The 18,653-nt window shown below is 36.0% G+C and overlaps 1 protein-coding gene across 2 annotated transcripts in view; it reads left to right on the top strand.

The window, feature by feature from the left end:
- Positions 1 to 3,968: 3,968 nt before the first annotated feature.
- LOC145786581 (immunomodulatory peroxidase-like) overlaps positions 3,969 to 18,653 on the top strand; it is a 29,432-nt gene continuing 14,747 nt past the window's right edge. For both annotated transcript variants that reach the window (XM_082598264.1, XM_082598263.1), the window contains exons 1-9: positions 3,969 to 4,074; positions 5,469 to 5,679; positions 12,080 to 12,186; positions 13,266 to 13,430; positions 14,404 to 14,547; positions 14,850 to 14,960; positions 15,339 to 15,497; positions 16,119 to 16,246; positions 17,712 to 17,825. In XM_082598264.1, coding sequence (XP_082454390.1) covers positions 3,990 to 4,074; positions 5,469 to 5,679; positions 12,080 to 12,186; positions 13,266 to 13,430; positions 14,404 to 14,547; positions 14,850 to 14,960; positions 15,339 to 15,497; positions 16,119 to 16,246; positions 17,712 to 17,825 — 1,224 coding nt within the window. In that variant the 5' untranslated portion in view covers positions 3,969 to 3,989. The remainder of the gene's footprint in view (positions 4,075 to 5,468; positions 5,680 to 12,079; positions 12,187 to 13,265; positions 13,431 to 14,403; positions 14,548 to 14,849; positions 14,961 to 15,338; positions 15,498 to 16,118; positions 16,247 to 17,711; positions 17,826 to 18,653) is intronic.

Raw genomic sequence — 18,653 nt, 5'->3', positions numbered from 1 at the left:
TTACCAGAGGTGTCCTCACCTTCACAGATAACATTTTCACTTTATAATCTATCTCGATTTCCATTGAAATATATCGATTTAGTTATTATTAATTAACTAGGCTATTTGAGTGAGCAGTGTTTACTTTGAAAAATTGCATCATTTTGTTATTTATTTTTAGACACAAAAAAAACAATCAGCCGTGCCTCCTCCACCCGCCAGAGGGTACGGGGAGCAGTTAACGTGGCCATGAACGTAATAATGACTGAAATTTGACAAGGTTGCAGTAAAAGTTAAAATAAATCAATTAAAGTAAATTAAAGCTAGTTATTAATTAGTTATGTTATAATTTTCCACTAAAGTAACCTCAATGGTAAAACAGAAGCTTCTATTTTTTTTTCATAATTAAGCAAGTCATTCACATTTTTCTCAAAACGCATTTGCGGGATATTGGCAAGGATTGAACCCGTCACTTTCCAACAGCTGGCTCTCTCCACAGCTAACCAGACGCTTCTTCTTCCACTGGATGCAGGGGATCAAAGATCTTTTCAGAATAAACCGCTTATCGATGTTAACAAATTCAACGCTTCAAGTAAAGCGTTTCAAATATAAGGCCTAACGAAACGGCTCAAGAGGATTTAAATCAGTTAATTTTTGAATATTGTTTGCACACACACGTAGGCTTAGCATATTTCTGAAAACATCAAATATTGAGTAACTATAGGCCTACCACTGTTTTCATTTTTTAAAAAGAATGCACTTGGCTTGTAATTCGTCGTGTTGCTTCAAGCAAGGTAATTTTATCATGATAAATTTGAGTGGTGTTGATTTATGTCTTTTTCGACCTGTATGCCTTCGGGGCTGGAATAAAGTGAAGAAATTTAGCTTCTACAACAATTTTGAAATAAAAAACGAAATGTTATTACGTATGTAAGTTGCGTAAAAACCACACGACCTAAATATAACATGTGGGTTTTCAAAACATGCATTCAAACTTTATGTAAAAAGATATCCGTGGTAGATGAATCACGTTTTTTTAATTTCTCTTGCAAAAAACATCAAATTAAGAGGATTATTAATGACGAACGTTTTTTCTTTTCTTTTTTCGCTTTTGATGTTGCAAAGCGTTTAATTAATCATTTCATTATTGCAGTGGATATCACCGTCTCGGGCCTCGCTAAGCCGGGCACAGTTCTTTGTTTCTTTTTATGACTCAAATCAATTCGATTTGCCGAGCATGTTTTAAAAGAATTTGAGCAACACGAGCTGCTCAGTGGATGAGTTAACTGAGTGGCCGATTGTGATTTGTTATAAAACAGATTTTGACCGACTTTTAAACAAAACATGAAATCAGGTTTACACAATTGATATAAAACAACTTTAATGCATTTACATTGCAAATAAGGAACAAGGCTTGAAGATCTATTTAAGCAAACATATTTACGAAAAGCGTATGCTTGTAGAAACATATGCTTAAGTTGAAATTATAGGTCAGTTTAGTGGAGATCATAGAATAATTTTTTTCATTTGAGATAGATGCAATTCTAGTCAAAAGGTATGCATATAAATCGCAAAGTAGTCTACAATGCAGTAAAAGAATGATGTGAGAAGTAAATTTGCAATTCTTAAACCTACTAAGTCAACTGTATCTCTGCAAATAAGTTTCAAGATAGTTGGGCTGTTCTTCAGTTACCTCATTTTATAAATCTTAGACCAGTGGTTCTCAACCTTTTTAAGCCTACTCTACTTTACAGAAAAGAAAAATATTTAGTGGCACCCTGTGGCAGACCAATGCTCCTTTACCTCGATTGCAGCGGTTGTTGGAACAAACCTTGACCATTTGCACCCAAGACTTTAAAAAGTGGTATTCCTAGCTTTTCTGCTTAACTTTTAGCTCTGCAATGTGGAGAAAAGTAGGCAAGTTCGTTTATTGTGCATACCCTAGAGAAAGGCAATTAATAATACCACATTCAGATATTAACATACAAAATACAGAGAACCTCGCTTAATCGGGCCTTATCGGGACCAAGCCAAATTGCTCCGATTAAGCCGAGAAAACAAATTTCACTAATTTTGCATGTTTTAACGTCTTTGTTTTGCTGCCATTCCTTCTTCTAGTGCAGCGTCTTGTTTTGTGTTTTCTCTAATTGGCACAGCATAAAGTGAAGTAAACACAAAACTAAAAAGTGTTTCCCAATAGGGAAAATTTTAACAATCTTGGGTTGTATTGTGGTGAATTTCGTTTGGTTTCGTGTCATTTCATAACAAATTTTACAATATATCATTTCTACCACAATAAATAAAATTTATACCACAAAAGAGTGCTTTACTTAATATACTATTGCAAGGCCACAATAGCTAAAAATTTTGATTTTGACTTTAATTTGTGCAAACTTTTAAATTTTAGCTACTTTTGAGCTGGTTTCAACTTGTGAATGGATTGGGCTACTTTTTAGTTACGATTGGTCGGGAAATAAAAAAAGTATCTGACAACCTTGCTACAAATAACTTTGCGAGAACATAGCACAATGCCCAACATCAACTCTTGACGTGCAATCTAGCTAAACACATGAAGTGAAAGCAAAAAAAGTTAACTATACAACCTATTTTTGTTGGGAGGGTGGTCCGATTTAGCGGGGAAGATTGCACAGAAACTGTGATTGAGATTCGGGACCGGATCAGCGACAAATCGCCTGATTAAGCGGGTGATCAGATTAAACGTCGGCTGATAAAACGAGGTTGACTGTAGTGCCACTTCAATTTTACCTGACATTGAATGCCATTTTGAAATGGCATTTTGATAAGCAGAAAGTTTTAAGTTTACTTATTTTATAGTCAATAATATGAAACTTAATTAATGTAGGCCTACTGCTCTTTTTCTTAGCAGACAAAATGGGGAAAACCTTTCTTTGCAGGGCATTCACCTACTGAACTACAACCGACATTTATGATTCAGCACAATTTGTAGGCTACAGATATTGACTGTGCCATTTCAAAGCCACAACAATAGGAGTGTGCCACACAAGAATCTGGGACCACGAAACATTTAGGCTACAGACGGTGTGACAAAAATTGCCCTTAGTAATGTAACTAAAACAATCTTGCATGAAAGTTTATCAGCAACATTGATCTTAGCTAACCATTTGAAGGCAGATAAAAACTGACTGAATACGAGAAGTAGCTTGCGGCACCCCAGTTGGGAACCACTGTCTTAGACTGACTTGTCATTGAATTGTGCAAGCCAAATATTTTTCACCAAATCCTAAAAATTATTTGAATCAACAAATTTAACTTTGCCCTACAAATCACGTGACAATCAATAAAGCGATATGGTTCGACAACCAATAGCGCGATAGACTTTTTGCGCAGTAGCCACAGGAGCAACTTTTAATTTTCGAAATGAGCAAAATTTCCGAAACTGGAAAGGAAACCAAATTTTGTTCTGTTTCCGCACATAGTTCCATTGTTTCGGTGAATGTTTTTGTTTTATAAGAAGGTTCGTGATACAATGTTTTCTTCCGTATGATCCCTGTATTTTTTTTTTATTGTTGACTGATTTATGGGTGTATAACTTACTACTTATCCTCTTCCTGAGCATGCCGCTTTGGAAGCTTAAGCCTGGCGATTTGGTCTACTTGAAGACTTGCAGAGGCGTTAAACCACAGAAGCAGGCCCGTCACCGAGTGAAGTTTTCACTCCCTGATACGTAGTTGTTTACAAATTATTTTCATCCAGCAGATGTTGCTGAATGGAGAGCTGTCTTTAAAATGCGCTGTTCAAGCGCACACTACCAGAGTTGAACTAACACATCTTGCCGTTTCTTTCTTTTACCAAAATGAGATATAGATTTTTTTCGACAGTTGGTTTTGGATAAATCCTGTTTATTTGAACTTCCAATGCCTACAACTCTGCAATGTGGCAGATGCAATTCTATTGCTTTTGCTTATGGGAAATGTTTGAATAACAACGATTAATACTTTTGCTTCAGGCTTATAAACTCAAGTTAAGAAATGGCCAAAATTGAAAGCTTAGGTTTCCTTTTTTTAACGTTTAGTTTTATCATTTGTCTCTCTTCATCTCAAAACCCTCCGAGACGTAAGTTTTCTTAACTGCTAATTAAATTTACAAAGTTTGCATATACTAACTTAACAATCTGATTTCTATGGATCATGTACATGACAGAAGATGGCAATATGCTTCTGCAATTTGTCTCATGTTGTTTTTTGTGTCGGAAAGAAAATATAATTTTTAAAAAGGGCACTAAATTGTTATTATTTCAAACACATTGCTGTTAATAATATTATGTAAGTAGTTTTAAATTTAATATTTAACAAAAAACATATTTCATCCCTTTCAAAATTTGTACAGCCAAAACATATAAGTGTACTCATCAAAGAAAATATAATCATACCGATTTTGCAATAAAAGTAAATTTTAAAATTCTGTAAAATTTGGCTGTAGTTAGGCTTCTAGTTCTTGCAGATACGTAAGTTACGGGATATTCAATCTAATCAATAAATAAAAAGCCCAAAATGTAGACACTAAACTCATGTTCAGCAAACGTTTCAAAACTAGACTGTCTTCATCAACTGAAAACCAAAAATTGGTAGCCTACTTTTGCTTTGGGTTTAGAAACTCAAGCTTTATGCCAAATGACAACAAAACTAAAAAAAACTTAGTTTTGTTATGAAAACAAAGCAATTTAATTTTTGAACTTTTTCCTGCACATGAGTTTAGTATCTACATATTGGTTTTTTTATTTTTTCATTAGATTGACCAGGCGTTCCAACCGTTGTGTTCCAAAGTTACTATTCAATTTATTAATCAATTAAAAGAAAGTTTTTACTTTAATAAATAAAATTTTTTACCATTTGGGCGGCAAGAAAGCGCAACGGATTAGGCGTTAGCTTTCTTATTATGCAAACCTGGTTCGAATCCGGCTCAAATGGTTGTTGAAAACACCGCTCCCCTCTACCTAGGGTGTAATAAATTGAGTGAGCATAATTGCTGCAGGAAAGAGGGGCCGAGAGAAAGAAACCGACCACCATACTCTCCTTAGTAAAATGAGAACCATATCTTCTCATACCCGACACTTGAATCAAGTATGGGGCCACCTTCATCATTCACTTCTAGAAAGTTAACAATTAATGTCGGCCCAATCAAACATATAAACTTAAAATTATAACATTTCTGATAATTTTAAGTTGAACAACATAGCTTGAGCGATGTCTTCTTTCTCGATTATGTTTGATTCGTTGATGCATTTGCTGGTGTTTTCGTTGCTCTTTCTGTGCTAAAATAAACAAAACCGAATAATCGCATAGTCATCATGCTAAGCTATTTTATACTTTTAACCGATGTATGTGAATATCCTAATCAGATTACCCGATTCTCTCGTGGTTTAAGATTTAGCAACCTCATGAGATATAAACGGTTTATGCGTTTAACCAGTGTACGAGTAACCGATTTCGCCCGATATATCTTTTCAGGTTCCAATTTATTCTCTCGGTTCGATCGATTTTCATTCAACTTCGCAAGTTTAACTGGCAATGAAACCGATCCAGATTTAGAACCTGAGGGGACTGCTGGGGGGTCTCTCCCGGACACTTCCAGGTTTGCTGGTCAAGTTCGTCCGCCACGTCCAATCGATCCTCCAACACCCTGTTTGCCCCCGACCCGATGCCCTTCACCAGGCAGTAGGTAAGTGACAGTTGTATCTTTTCCTCTTTAAATGTCAGAAATAAAATCAAACTGAATCAAAGTGTTTCAAGATAGGCTACGTTCGCTACTGCAGATGAGCAAAGTATATTTTGAACTAGACGCCATGGTTACTTTACTACCCAAGTTACATAGTGAACATGAAGTTGTTTTAACAGATTACGATTAACACCAAACCAGATTAAGTCATATTTTTGTAAAAGCTCTTTAAAACAAAAATATTTGAAAATAATTCGATATTTCGAACTATGTCGTTTCGTTTCGAAGCGAAATTACTTTTATTAATTTTGTTTCATTTCATTTCGATATCCAAATAATTTTGATAGTTTTGCATGCAAAATGAAAGAAAATATACATGAATTTGGGATTTAAAAAAAAAACTCAAACTTCCAAGTGAATTTGCATCATGTTTTTCAAAGGTTGCGTTGCCAAATAAGAAATGCTATCCCCAATTTACCAAAGTTTGGAAAAACTTAAAGGTCATTGGGAAGAAAGGTCATTAGGTCGTTTCATGAAAAAGCTAATAAATTTGGAGCTACATTGTAGTCAAACTTACACTTTTACCGATATGCCAATCGAAATAAGCACAGAAAAATGATCTCAAGCTGCCACTGCTGTCCATCCACGATTTAAAGCTGATTATGTTTGATAAAGATAATCAGGATAATCAGATAATCAGGTAATCAGGATAAAAGATAATCAGGTTCACCAACGTGTCCAAAAATCACTTTTAGAACTGCATCACACAGTGGAAGGATATCTATCGGACAAATATTGCAAAGTTCAGGAAACGGAAACGAAAGAAACAATATGCTGCAGCGAGGGGATTTTAGAAGAGAAAAAGAAAGAAAAGACTTGTTCTGAAAAATTGCCAGCAGGCGACTTCGAAAGCGAATTGCAACGCTTTTGGATACGCGAGTAGATACCAGCGAGTGGGACAAGCAAACGGATTCAGTTTTTCTTTTCTGTTAAAATCAGTTAAGTGGCCGCCACAAAGCCATATCAATTAGAAGGATTTGCTGGATAATATCCGGTGGCAAAAAATATTTTATTTTATAATGATGCGGTGCATGCCCTTAAACATAAACATATTTTAATAATTTACCATTGTTTTGTTCGCCTAATAGCCGTTTTTTGTTGTGACAATTAGAAGTAAATTTCCCCAACAACATTTTTTTGATGACAGACGAAAACTCCCCAAATCATGGACGTCATTGACATCAACAATTTTCTCAAAAATGTATCATTCTGTCACGAACTCTTAGTTGGCTCTGATTAGAATGTAATGTTGGTAAATTTGGTACTTGGCACATAACCAATCACCCTAAAGTTTCGAATATACAATTTTAACGCATGACATTTCATTTATTATTTCCTAAATTTCCAATGTTTGATTGATGGGATAATTACTACATTTATTGGCAAACTCATCAAGACATGAACCGAAGTGATTCCTCATCTGAGATTAAAGACAGAAAACCCAAAATTTTGATAACCCTCGGTTCCACTCAGTAACAGATCCATGGGGCACTTGGTCATGTATATCCAAAAAAAACAAAAAACGCTTGAAGTGTGCCCACTCATTACTTTGATAAATGTATACGACTTTTGAGCAAATCTTATTGTATTCATTCATTCGAAAATAGTACAACCAAATTAATACTTTTAGACGAATTTGAAAAAAAATGCATTTGTTGTTTTATATTTTTGTTTTCAACTAATGCTTTTTGAAAATCATTAGCTAGCTTCTGGTTTTATGGGACCAAACTTCTCACAAGTAAAACCTCATTTGAAAATTTTTTTACATCTTTGTTTGGGTATTTTAGGTCTATAATTTAGTTTGGAATATGAGTATTTTTAGGAGAGAGAAAGCAATGCACTAAACTGTTCAAATTATCTGAAAATTCTAGTTTCAAATTAGTTGCTTTTGAAATTATGGATTTTTGTCAAATGGCATTAAAAATATCATGCAGGCAACATCGTAAGTCATTTGACTTATGAGTGTTGATAAACATGATTCATGTATTACATGCAATAAAATACATCAGCAAAGCTAAGTTCGAACGTCACTTTTATTGAGGATTTTGCCTACCAATTTGACTTCAGTCTGCCATCATCGAAACAATGTAACAGCAAAATGAGGATCACGTGTAAACAAAAAAATGTGAGATAAATCAACAGTCAGAAAATCAGTGCTTTTACATTGATTCAACGTTTACAAATTTTGAATCAGTGTAAAAGAACTGAATTGTTGGTCGTTAATAAGGACATCAAATAAACAAAATGAAAAATTGCAAGATAAATTTGACTTTGCAGTATAACTGTAACGACACTCGGTGTTTTCAGTATAGAATGTCGTTACGGTTATAGCCTACTGCAAAGCCAAATTTATTTTACGATTTTCACTATACGTATATTGCAGGTTTAATTACTGATGAAGACACACGCACGCAGGGGCGCCGGAACGATTTGTGACTGGGGGGGCAAGATTACAAAAAAAAGGGCACTTTTGTTTACTAAAAGGCCAATTTCTTTTCAATTATTAAGATAAAATATAGCGATAATGATAATCCGGTATACAAAGAAGGGCACCATGCTATGTTATAATGATGTAACCTACTGTCAAGCCTTAAAACAACCTGCGGCCATGGCCGCTAAGTAGTGCTTGGATGACCGCTGGTGCTACCTCCTCAATCGGGCAAGTTTGGCCGCCGGTCTCTTCTAGCCAATTATGTAATTTCCCAATAGAATGATCGTGGATTAACGGTCGAAAACATGTAGTAGGCTATCAAAGAGTGACGCAAAATTAGGTCAGCGCCTCATAGCCTAATCGCCACTGTTGCATTGTGCGGGAATATTTGTTATTGATGGAATATATCCATCTGCGATCGCCAGCGCTGTAGCCTAAGTCTTGTTTGTAATTCCCGACGTTTATTTTAACAAAGTCTTAATCCGAAGTGCTAATTTACATCGGCTGGCAATATTGTCGTTTTTATGTCGATTCGATGTTGTCGGAGATTGAACCGTTGTTAAAAAGGAGAACTAAGTTAGTTGACATCCGAGGGAAAAACATTTTTTGATCATATTTTGCAAAAATTATGCTTCTTTTAGTAATGTCCTTCACATCATTGAAATACCTATTTTATTACCTTGCCGTCATCATCAACACAGTCATGTCGAACGTTGTTTTTCATTGCTAAAAAGAATTTTAGGGGAGTGGCAAACTTCTTTAAAATCAGCCACATTAGAGACGCTCGTGCGAGTGTCGTTTGAATAGTACTGGATTACAATCCCGATAAAGCAGTTATTGCGTGGTGCAACGATTCTATTGTAGGACGTTGCTCAGACTTCAACAACGCTAAGTGATCATTTTAGCATTGTTGCAAGTTTAATTCTATTTACTTACTTACTTACTGTGCTATCGTTATTTTGTATTTTGGCCTCAAAGCACGCAGATTTGGCCCCCGAGAAGGAGCTTCCGGTAGGCCACGATGGCTGCCGAAAAAAAAACGAGTTTTACGGCCTGTACTGTGTGGAAAAATTTTGTGCCGTAAATATTATTTTGAAGCAAAAATGAAAAATTATAATTAGGCTAAAAGCGAATAGCAGAAATTGTTATATTGCAAAATATGCAGTAGCTTACATGACTTTAAAAGGGCACCATTGCCCCCAGAAAAATTGAGGGCAGGGGGGCTTTCGCCCTCCCTGCCCCCCCGCTTCCGGCGCCCCTGCACGCACGTGTCGAAAACGTTTGAGTTATTATGCTACATATTTTGTTTTGTGTGTAATACATTGTGTTAAACCCGCTAAAGTTACTTTGTTTTGCTTGTATATGGAAATAACATCAGAATAATATAGAATAATATCAGCAGTAAAAGTTGAACCTGATATCTTATAAAAACTTCAACATGTTGAAATTAATGTATTGCACTCTTACAGCTTTGCTTCTGCATCTACTGCTTTGCTCATTTTTAAAAGAAACCGGTTTGGAACGAATACAATGGTGCAACACAAAATGATGCCACATGAAAGAAATAAGGCAAAAATAGGATAATTATGCTAAAATAATTTTCACTATTAAATTTTTAAACAATAAACTCTAATAATTGTGCAGTCTTGCTTCATCGTTATCTCTCATATCAAGGCTGCCAGATAATCTTAAAAGATCTTTGAGGGTATTACTCTGAAATTCGGACATTTTAGGACAAACAATAAAAATGTTTCATTTATGGTCCAGCACTTCACTGATCTCACAGGAAATTAAACATTAACATAAATAAGTGTCCGAACGATTTGCTTGCCGTCAAATACAGCATATAAAATTAGGCACCTTATTGTTTAAGTTACCTGGATTTTAGGCCACCTAGCAATGCTGACTCACACAACGATAGGAAAGAGCGTTGTTTGAACGAGCGACGCAACCGCAACCATCAAAACAAAAATATGGTTGTGTTTAGCTCCGGTGGAATTAGTTTCATGATATTGTCAAAAAGGATTCAACTTTTTTGAAACAAGTAAAAAAAAACTGCCACAAATTGATTGGCAAAATCAAGCAATATTTTTTGTGAATAACGAAATCCTGACAAAAAAACTATGAAGTAAATAGTTGTTCTTTATACTTTAGTCAGTAAATATGTAAGTTAAGCTACTTCTCATTTCAAGGTTTTTTTTTGACTTATTTTTTGTGCCAAGATAAACGAAATAAATAAGAATGTTTTCTTTTTAAATTTAACAAGATTGTCTCTGATGATCTAATCAAAGGGAACTTTGATTGCAGATGAATGTTGTTCTTTCTAAAGTCGTTTTATTCTTGTAAGTTTTATTGTAGGCTAGACGCCCAATGCAGGACAAACCTTTCACAAATGTTCAGAAAAAATTGTAAAACGATTATGCAACCTAACTTTTTTCAAAAAGTAGGCTACAACTCATTTCGTAACCATGGTAACCAAAACTTTCAAAAATAAAACAAAGTTTTCACCTGTTTGCTGTTATCAGAAGTTATTGCATTTACTGTACAAGTAGGCTATTGAATTGAAAGTGAATAGCAACAGGAATGTAAACATTCAATTTGAACGCATTTTGTTATTATTACAATAATAATCATGCTTTTATTTGCTCCCATTGCCAGGCCCGAATTTAGGGGGGAAGGCAGAGGGTGCAGGTGCCCCGGGCCCCCCTTTTGAAGAGCCCCCGACGTAGAAAAAATGTGATTTGTGTATGTTTTTTTTTCTTTCAGCCTTTGAAGTTTTGGCAGAATGCTGTGCAGTGCTGGATTAATGCTACTGTAGACGTAGAGGTGGTTTTTGGCACGGGGGCCCCCGATCTAAAAGTGCCCCGGTCCCCCATCAGCTAAATCCGGCCCTGCTCATTGCGATAACATACAGTAGCCTACACTGTGATCACAGATGCGATACAACAGACGACAGGAAGCAGCGAACAACTATCCTCTTGAATCATGACACGTTTTTTAAAACGAATATGCCGTTTTCAGCTTACGGAAGCTGCAGTAGGCTATTAGTATTGGAAAACTGGTCAAACAACTAAGTAGTTAAAGACACCAAGCAGCCAATACAATAACAAAAGCGAAAAGTGATCAAACTTTGGCAGCCTGTGACTTCGAAAGCGTGTTTGCTTTTATCATTCGTATGCACTGGCTTTCTCGAGACATAGAATAAATACTGTTATTACGAAATATATTTCTTTTTTGTTTTGTTTTAAAGTTACCGTCTGTAATAACTGTAGGCACTGCAGCAAGTCAAACACTTAATGAAGAAAAAATATTATTTTAAGGGAATAACCGATACGTATTTTGAGACCAGACCTTGTACCATGGTATGATCAGGCCCGGATTTAGGGGGGGGGTAGAAGGGGCAGTTGCCCCGGGCTCCCCGACTTTTGAAGGGCCCCCCTATGTGGTTAAAATGTGATTTTGTGTTATTTTTTTTTCTTTTGGCCTTTAAAGTTTCTGCAAAATGCTGTGCAGTACTGGACTGATGCTACTGTAGACGTAGAGATGATTTTTCGCGCCGTAGGCTTGAAAAAAATTTTTGCATGGGGGCCCCCGATCTAAAAGTGCCCCGGGCCCCCCATCATCCGGCCCTGGGTATGATGGTACAGTAGTTAAGGTTTTAATTCAAATTTTTAATCCAACACTAATTTAAATGAAACCGTTAAAACGGACATTAAACTAGCGATCGAATTTGTTTTCAATTTTTTCAGTTTTTAATTTTTGTACCAGTTTTTATATGAATTTGTACCAGTTTTCAATCACATATGTAGTTAAGTCACGGTATGAAAGTGCACGTTTGGCGTGGTACTAAAGTGTCACATTTAGAAACACTTTGGACTGTATTTAAAGATACGTTTTGTGTCACTTTTTTAGATTTTACACCCCAGACGGCAGTTGCAACAACCCGGCAGATGGCACTAAAGGGCAGGCAGGTCGCCCTCACAAAAGACTTGTCCCTGCTGACTACAGTGACGGTCAAGGTATTTATATAGTACAACATTTTTAAAAAATTTTTAATGTGTTAGTTTATTAGGCGGTACTAGTAAGGCTTTAAATGCAATCTGTACTATAGCCTAATAATTTTTTTACAGCAAGAAATCCAAATTAATCGAAAAATAAAAATCCCAAAATGTAGATCCTAACTCATGTTCAGCAACCGTTTTAAAAACAAAGCTGTTTTTATTTTAAGTGCAATTGAAAGAAAAAACTGAAGCAATGAAGATGAAAACAGTTCAGTTTTCGAAACAATTGCTAAATGTGAGATAAGCATCCACATTTTGAGCTTTATTTTATAGATGGATTGAGAGGACATTTCAATCATTTTGCTCCTAAACTTGAAATTTCATTGCTTTTCTAAGATAGTGCGTGGGCGTATTTGAAATTGGTCAATTTATTCTTATTTGAGTTTAAATACAAGATCAAAATAGAACAGCTGTAATTTGAGCTTCGAAAACGTTTCTACTTGTAACTTGTATATATTGTTTAAATACAAGTTACAAGTAGAAAAGTTTTCGAAGCTCAATTTCTAATTCATTACTGTGTTTGAAATTTTATTAAAACCTTAACGAAACATAATGTTAGTATGTGGTCGCGAAGCGCTCAGCTTTAAGGGGCCTGTTTAGAAAAACAGTTCCAACGATATAAGCCTCATTGCTGCTTTATTGCACATCAACTAACTATCGAAGATATGAAGTTTTCTTTTTTTAAGCGTTTGAATGATTGCTTTGATCTTTATCCTCGGATTGAGAAAGCTTCTATGAGAGCCTAATCCTGACAGTTTTGCATACTTGTAGAGGCTTTGGACCACTGAAGCAGGCCCGGTTACCGAGATTGACAGAGTGAAGTTTCCGTTTATTGTTGAAGTGCTGTTGCCAACGAATTATATAACTAGATGCCGCCGAATGGAGAGTAGTTCTTGAAATGCGTTGCTCAAGCGCACACCCCACGAGTCGAACCAGTGCCGCTTGATTTCGAGTGGACTGAGCTAACTGGACAGACAATAATCGTGATATAATCAATACGGTTTTAAATTCATTCGAAATAACTTTTTTTCATTCAGGACGACCAAGAACTGGCTCGATTGTGCCTCTCCCATCAGCTCGCCTGGTATCTACAGCCATGCAGGACACAAGGACAAGAAAATCAACCAAAAACACTCATATTGTTGTCATTTGGTGTCAGTTCATCACCCATGACATCACAAACACTCCCACTATTAGCAGAGGTAGACAAATTTTAAAAAAGCTTTAAATGCCAAAAAGCAGGTGGCGACATTTTATTTTGAATATTTTAAATAAAATATCCGGATAATTCCAATAAATAATAATAAATAAACTCCAACATTTCGTCAAATGAGAACAACATAGCCTATAAACTCAATTAATACTTAGGATGGACAACAAGTGGCTCTCCGTGCCCCATCCTGTGAGTAACATCTGCACCCAAGCAGATGAGAAATTAAATTTGTCAATCAAGAACTTCCACCCGGACGGCACAGCTACAGGGGGCAATGGACAGGTTCAGACGCCCGCCATCCTGCAGCTCGATATTAAACTCTGAACTCAATGCAGTTTCAACTGCATATAGGCTGCAAGGAATACTCTCCTAACCACAACCTGTCAGAGCAGCAGATTGAAGAAAGCTTTTAGATTTTTCAACAAATGAGCCAGCTCATTTAATGATTTAATTCAGTTCCATGCCTACTATAAACAATCTAATCATGACCTATACTCGCTTACATGCATTAAGCAACTAGCCATAACAAAAAGTAAATTTTATTTCTTTACTTGAATGCAAATGCATTCGATTGTACATCACATATTTCATTTGAATGAAGTGACTCTCAGCAGAGTTCTAACTTATTTTTCTATTGTTACTAGCAAACCTGCATCCCCATATAACCATTTGCTAAGCAAGAGATTGTTATTTTTGTACAAGTAAACTTTTCAGTGTTCAGTTTACCACAATATTGACTGGTTAAAATTCTAAAAGCCCTTTCGCGTGAAATCAGGCTTGCATTGTTTAAAGTAGGCTATAAGCCAAGATAAGTAAGCTAATTTATTAAATTGCTCACAATTACATAATTATGTAAAACTAACGCTAAAAATACCAAGCATTTAAGAAATAACATTTGACACCAGTTTTCTTTTCGTTTTAAACTAACAAGGCAGAAAACATTTTTCATCCTTCTCTTACAGGCGGTGACGAAGTCGATTGTCGCTGTACAAGCAGAGACCCAGCTTGTTACAATATCAGGGTCCCAAGGAATGACCGACAAGTTATTGAAGAGAACAAGTTTTGTCTTCCAGTGGTGCGCTCCCAACCTGGACCGGATGCTAACTGTAAGAGAAAAGCAGCTTAGACTGGAACAACCAGTAAAATCATCTTTTTATGCAGTAAAAATGACCGATTTGATGACTGGGAGTGACATATTGCTCAATTCAAAATACACACAAAACAAACGTTATTTAAACTTAACGGAATCAACTATACTTGAATTTATTTATATTTACAATATATTAAATTTGGATTTCTGTGTTTTTCTATTGTGCTACTTTATGGATTTCAATTTATTTTCATTCAAGCCAATGTCTTTGTTCTTGATCTCTTCATGGCCAAGTCAAATATTGGGATAACGTTTCAGGCAGAAACACAGTGAGACAGCAGCTCAACAACATCACCCCCTATCTTGACGCCGGAACCGTATACGGAAGCAACGAATTTCAACTCAACGAGCTGTTGGATAGAACTTCAAGTAATAACACTTGCAGTAATAATAACAATAATAATAATATTGATATAATTATAATGAAAATAATTGTAATAGTGAAAACCTAATTATGATCATGATGGCATCTTAAAATCAATAATAATAACCTCATGGTGGTACGTAGATTAACAGTTTAAGAATGATAATAATATCAAAGTAACAATAACAACATTTACTATGTAACCCAACCAGTAAGTTATCGTTTATAAAGTTAAGAAATTTGCAATCGTTGTTTTCATGCTGCTTTCAAAAAGCTACAAAAGTAAAGTCAAGATTACCATGGAAATAGACATTTTAGTTCACGTTCGTATATTCAACATTTTTGTGACTTTGAGAGACTGCTTTGTTTCAATTTATCCTTAGGTATTGGAAAGCTCAAGACGGGAGATTTGCATCCACATGGATTTTCTCCTCCATCTGCTCCCTCTCTCCCACTGGTCACACAAGTACATCCTTCCTTGCGGCATGTGGCTTGCCCCTTTGATGTACACAAACCTGTTGATACCCCATGCTTTTTTGCAGGTTAAAATTGTTTATGTTTTAGTTCTAGCTTCTTTCTGTAGATTTCTTTTTAACACCACTAGGGAAAAATATGTACAGATTAAGCTGCAATATTGTAAATATTACAATTTTTCACCTATTTTATTTACAAATATAATATAACACTATATAAAAAAATTGTTAGTACAAAGTAAAGCAAGTAGGCCTACCAAAGAGCTTATGTTTCAGCTCCTCAATAAATCCTCACTAAGTCCTTCATTTTATTTTAATTGATTGAACAAATATGCGACATGACAATGCACTGGGCAAACCATTCCCTGAGTATAATTAGTGAAATCTTGTCAGCTTGCAGTGAAACTATTTCGGTTGCTCGGTGCCACAGAGTGTCTTTGAAGTGCATTAGGCTACTCAGTCACAAACGGCAGTACTTGTTTCATCATCGCTTTAATCTTGTCCTTTTGTTGGTAACCGAAGTGTTATATTGACTCAGCGTTTAACTGCGGTGCGTGCCTATTGTTGTCTGACTTGTTTTACTCAAAAATGGTGAACTCAAGCAAAAACCAATCTACAATACCTGAGCATCTTTTAAACTCCGCTGAAAAAAGATGAACTTTGTATGTATTGAAATATTACAATTTATAGGTGACGACAGAGCAAATGAAAACCCTGCACTTGCATCTTTCCACACGTTGTTCGTGAGAATGCATAACAGACTTGTGGAAGATTTGAAAGGCTTAAACCCATTCTGGCAACCGCAAGAGCTGATTGACGTAAGTGTACTCCAGTGACTGACTTTCTAATAATTGTTCAGTTGTAACACTTATTGACGCCCAACCTATAGGGTTAGGTCTACACTTTTATGATCCAGAAGAATAAATACTCAAACAATAACTTGATATTAGGCAGCAGATTGCAATACAGTCTTGCTTTGCTATCCTGGATTAGTAGTCCATGTATATATTGTGGCAAAACATAGTTCAGCCATTGGTGTAAGAATTAATATCAATTATGACGTCACGCTTATACTGAGATCAAATTTACATAAGGATTAATCCAGTGCTTCCCAAATGGTGGGTCGCGACCTATTGGTGGGTCGCGAAGCTATTTCAGGTGGGTCGCGAAGTATTTCTAAATGTTACTGAATGTTAAAATTTTCTAAAAAAAATACTGACGTTACTATGGATCTCACAAGCCGCAGTTTGGTCTTGAACAGTAGACTACTTCGCCATCACTAATCTTCACTTCGTTTGTTGACTTACTGAATTGTGCACCCTGTTTTCTATTAGATCGGGAAATTATTGCATTATCATTACGTAACAATTATGCAACAATGTAACAAATATGTAACAATTAGATGTGTTGTGTCGCATTAACTATTTTAGTACATACACCAGTAGTAAAGATGTCATAATAAAGATGTCATATCTCATTGCGGGTCGCACAATAAAACTTGCATTAGAAGTGGGTCGCGCAATAAAACTTGCATTAGAAGTGGGTCGCGCAATAAAACTTGCATTAGAAGTGGGTCACGCAATAAAACTTGCATCAAAAGTGGGTCGCGAACTGAAAAAGGTTGGGAAGCACTGGACCATGGCCACCTGGAGATGCGGCCTGATTTGTCACATTTTGCAAATTTTGATTACAGCTACTGCTAGTGCTTAACTGACATTTTTTGAGATGTTTTTACTTTTTGCGGTTTCCTAATGACAAAAAACTTTTTTGTTGCCTTGGGGAAGCAATAGCAAATGAGAAAAAGTAAGTTGAAAATCGCAAAATCAGACTGTTATTGAAAATTAACAGTCTGACTAAATTCTACAAAATTAAATTTTCTTTGTTTTTCAACATGTGAGGCTATTAGAACCTATTGTGTCATCTGGGGAAAGCAGTAAAGAAAGCGTAAAAATCTAATGTTTAGAAAAGGTTATTTAAACGTTCGCCCAAAGTTAGAAAAACCTGGAAATTTCTGCAAAATGTGACAAATCAGGCCGTATCTTTAGGTGGCCATGACTGGACTAATCAATATAATTGTAGAATCTAAGTTTATTAAGCTTCCAGATGAATAAAGGTAACGGACCTGTGTTATTCTATCGAACAAACGCTTTTACAATCCCTAATTTGAATATATATATTTGCATTTCATTACCCGTGTTTGGTAGACTAGTTTCTTTTAGCTTTGCATACAAATATGCGCTTGCATGTGTGCCAGTACATGTGATATCATAATTTATTTTCCAGAACGCCAGATTAATCATGTCCGCAGTAACACAGCGCATCACGTACAAAGAATTTTTACCAGAGTTGTTAGGCGACGAATACATGGCGAGGTTCGGGTTGAAAGTCCTAGACAACGTAAGTGTAAGGTTTTAATTGCACAAAAAAGTATGTTGGAAAAGTAAAATCGCCTACGAAACTCTTTAGAACGTTTTCTCCCGTTTAGCGTAGTGTTACCACTCTCACACTTTTTGTTCAAAATATGATTGTCTACAGGGGCGTAGTCAGGAGAGAGCAAAGGGGGCAAATACCCCGAAATATTTTGAAAAAACATTTCACCTTCTGTTACAGCATCATTTGACAGTGATTTACTATGGATTTAGGTTGAAAGTACTCTCAAAATATGCAATTTTAAGGTACTTTTTTTCGAAAATTTCCAGGAAAGCCCCCCAGACCCCCGTGAGTTACCCCGCCTTTGGTGACACATCAGCAGGCTCAACTGACATGTGTAATATTACTTACTTGCATCCTCTTCCTTCAAAATTTTGTGCTGGCTACACTCCTGATGCCTACCATTCAGAGACGGTAGTGTGCAAGTTTCTGTGATAGCCTAATATTGAGCCTACTTCAGCTAAAGTTGGTTGCTACGGGTTTTTAAAATAACTTGACCACAGTAAGATTACACTGTGCAACACAGAGAAAAAAGCAAAGAATTGTTTCTGGATACTTTCGGAACGTTGGAACACAGTCTTTCAAGGAAATTTCAAATATCCGTCCACGATTGCCCACCATACCACATTGTAGATACACAAAGCTCATTACACCTCATATTTCTTTTTACACTGCAATAGATTAATTTATCTGTTGCCTAGTTGGGTGAGTAATGTGCATTAGCACGAAATGCGCTTTCTTTCTCAACTTTTGAGATATTGACGGATCCAGTAAGTGGTCTTAGGGGGGAGGGAG

Source organism: Aplidium turbinatum, chromosome 17 (genome assembly GCF_918807975.1).
Source record: "Aplidium turbinatum chromosome 17, kaAplTurb1.1, whole genome shotgun sequence".
Taxonomy (NCBI): domain Eukaryota; kingdom Metazoa; phylum Chordata; class Ascidiacea; order Aplousobranchia; family Polyclinidae; genus Aplidium; species Aplidium turbinatum.
This window is presented reverse-complemented; position numbering and strand designations above follow the sequence as displayed.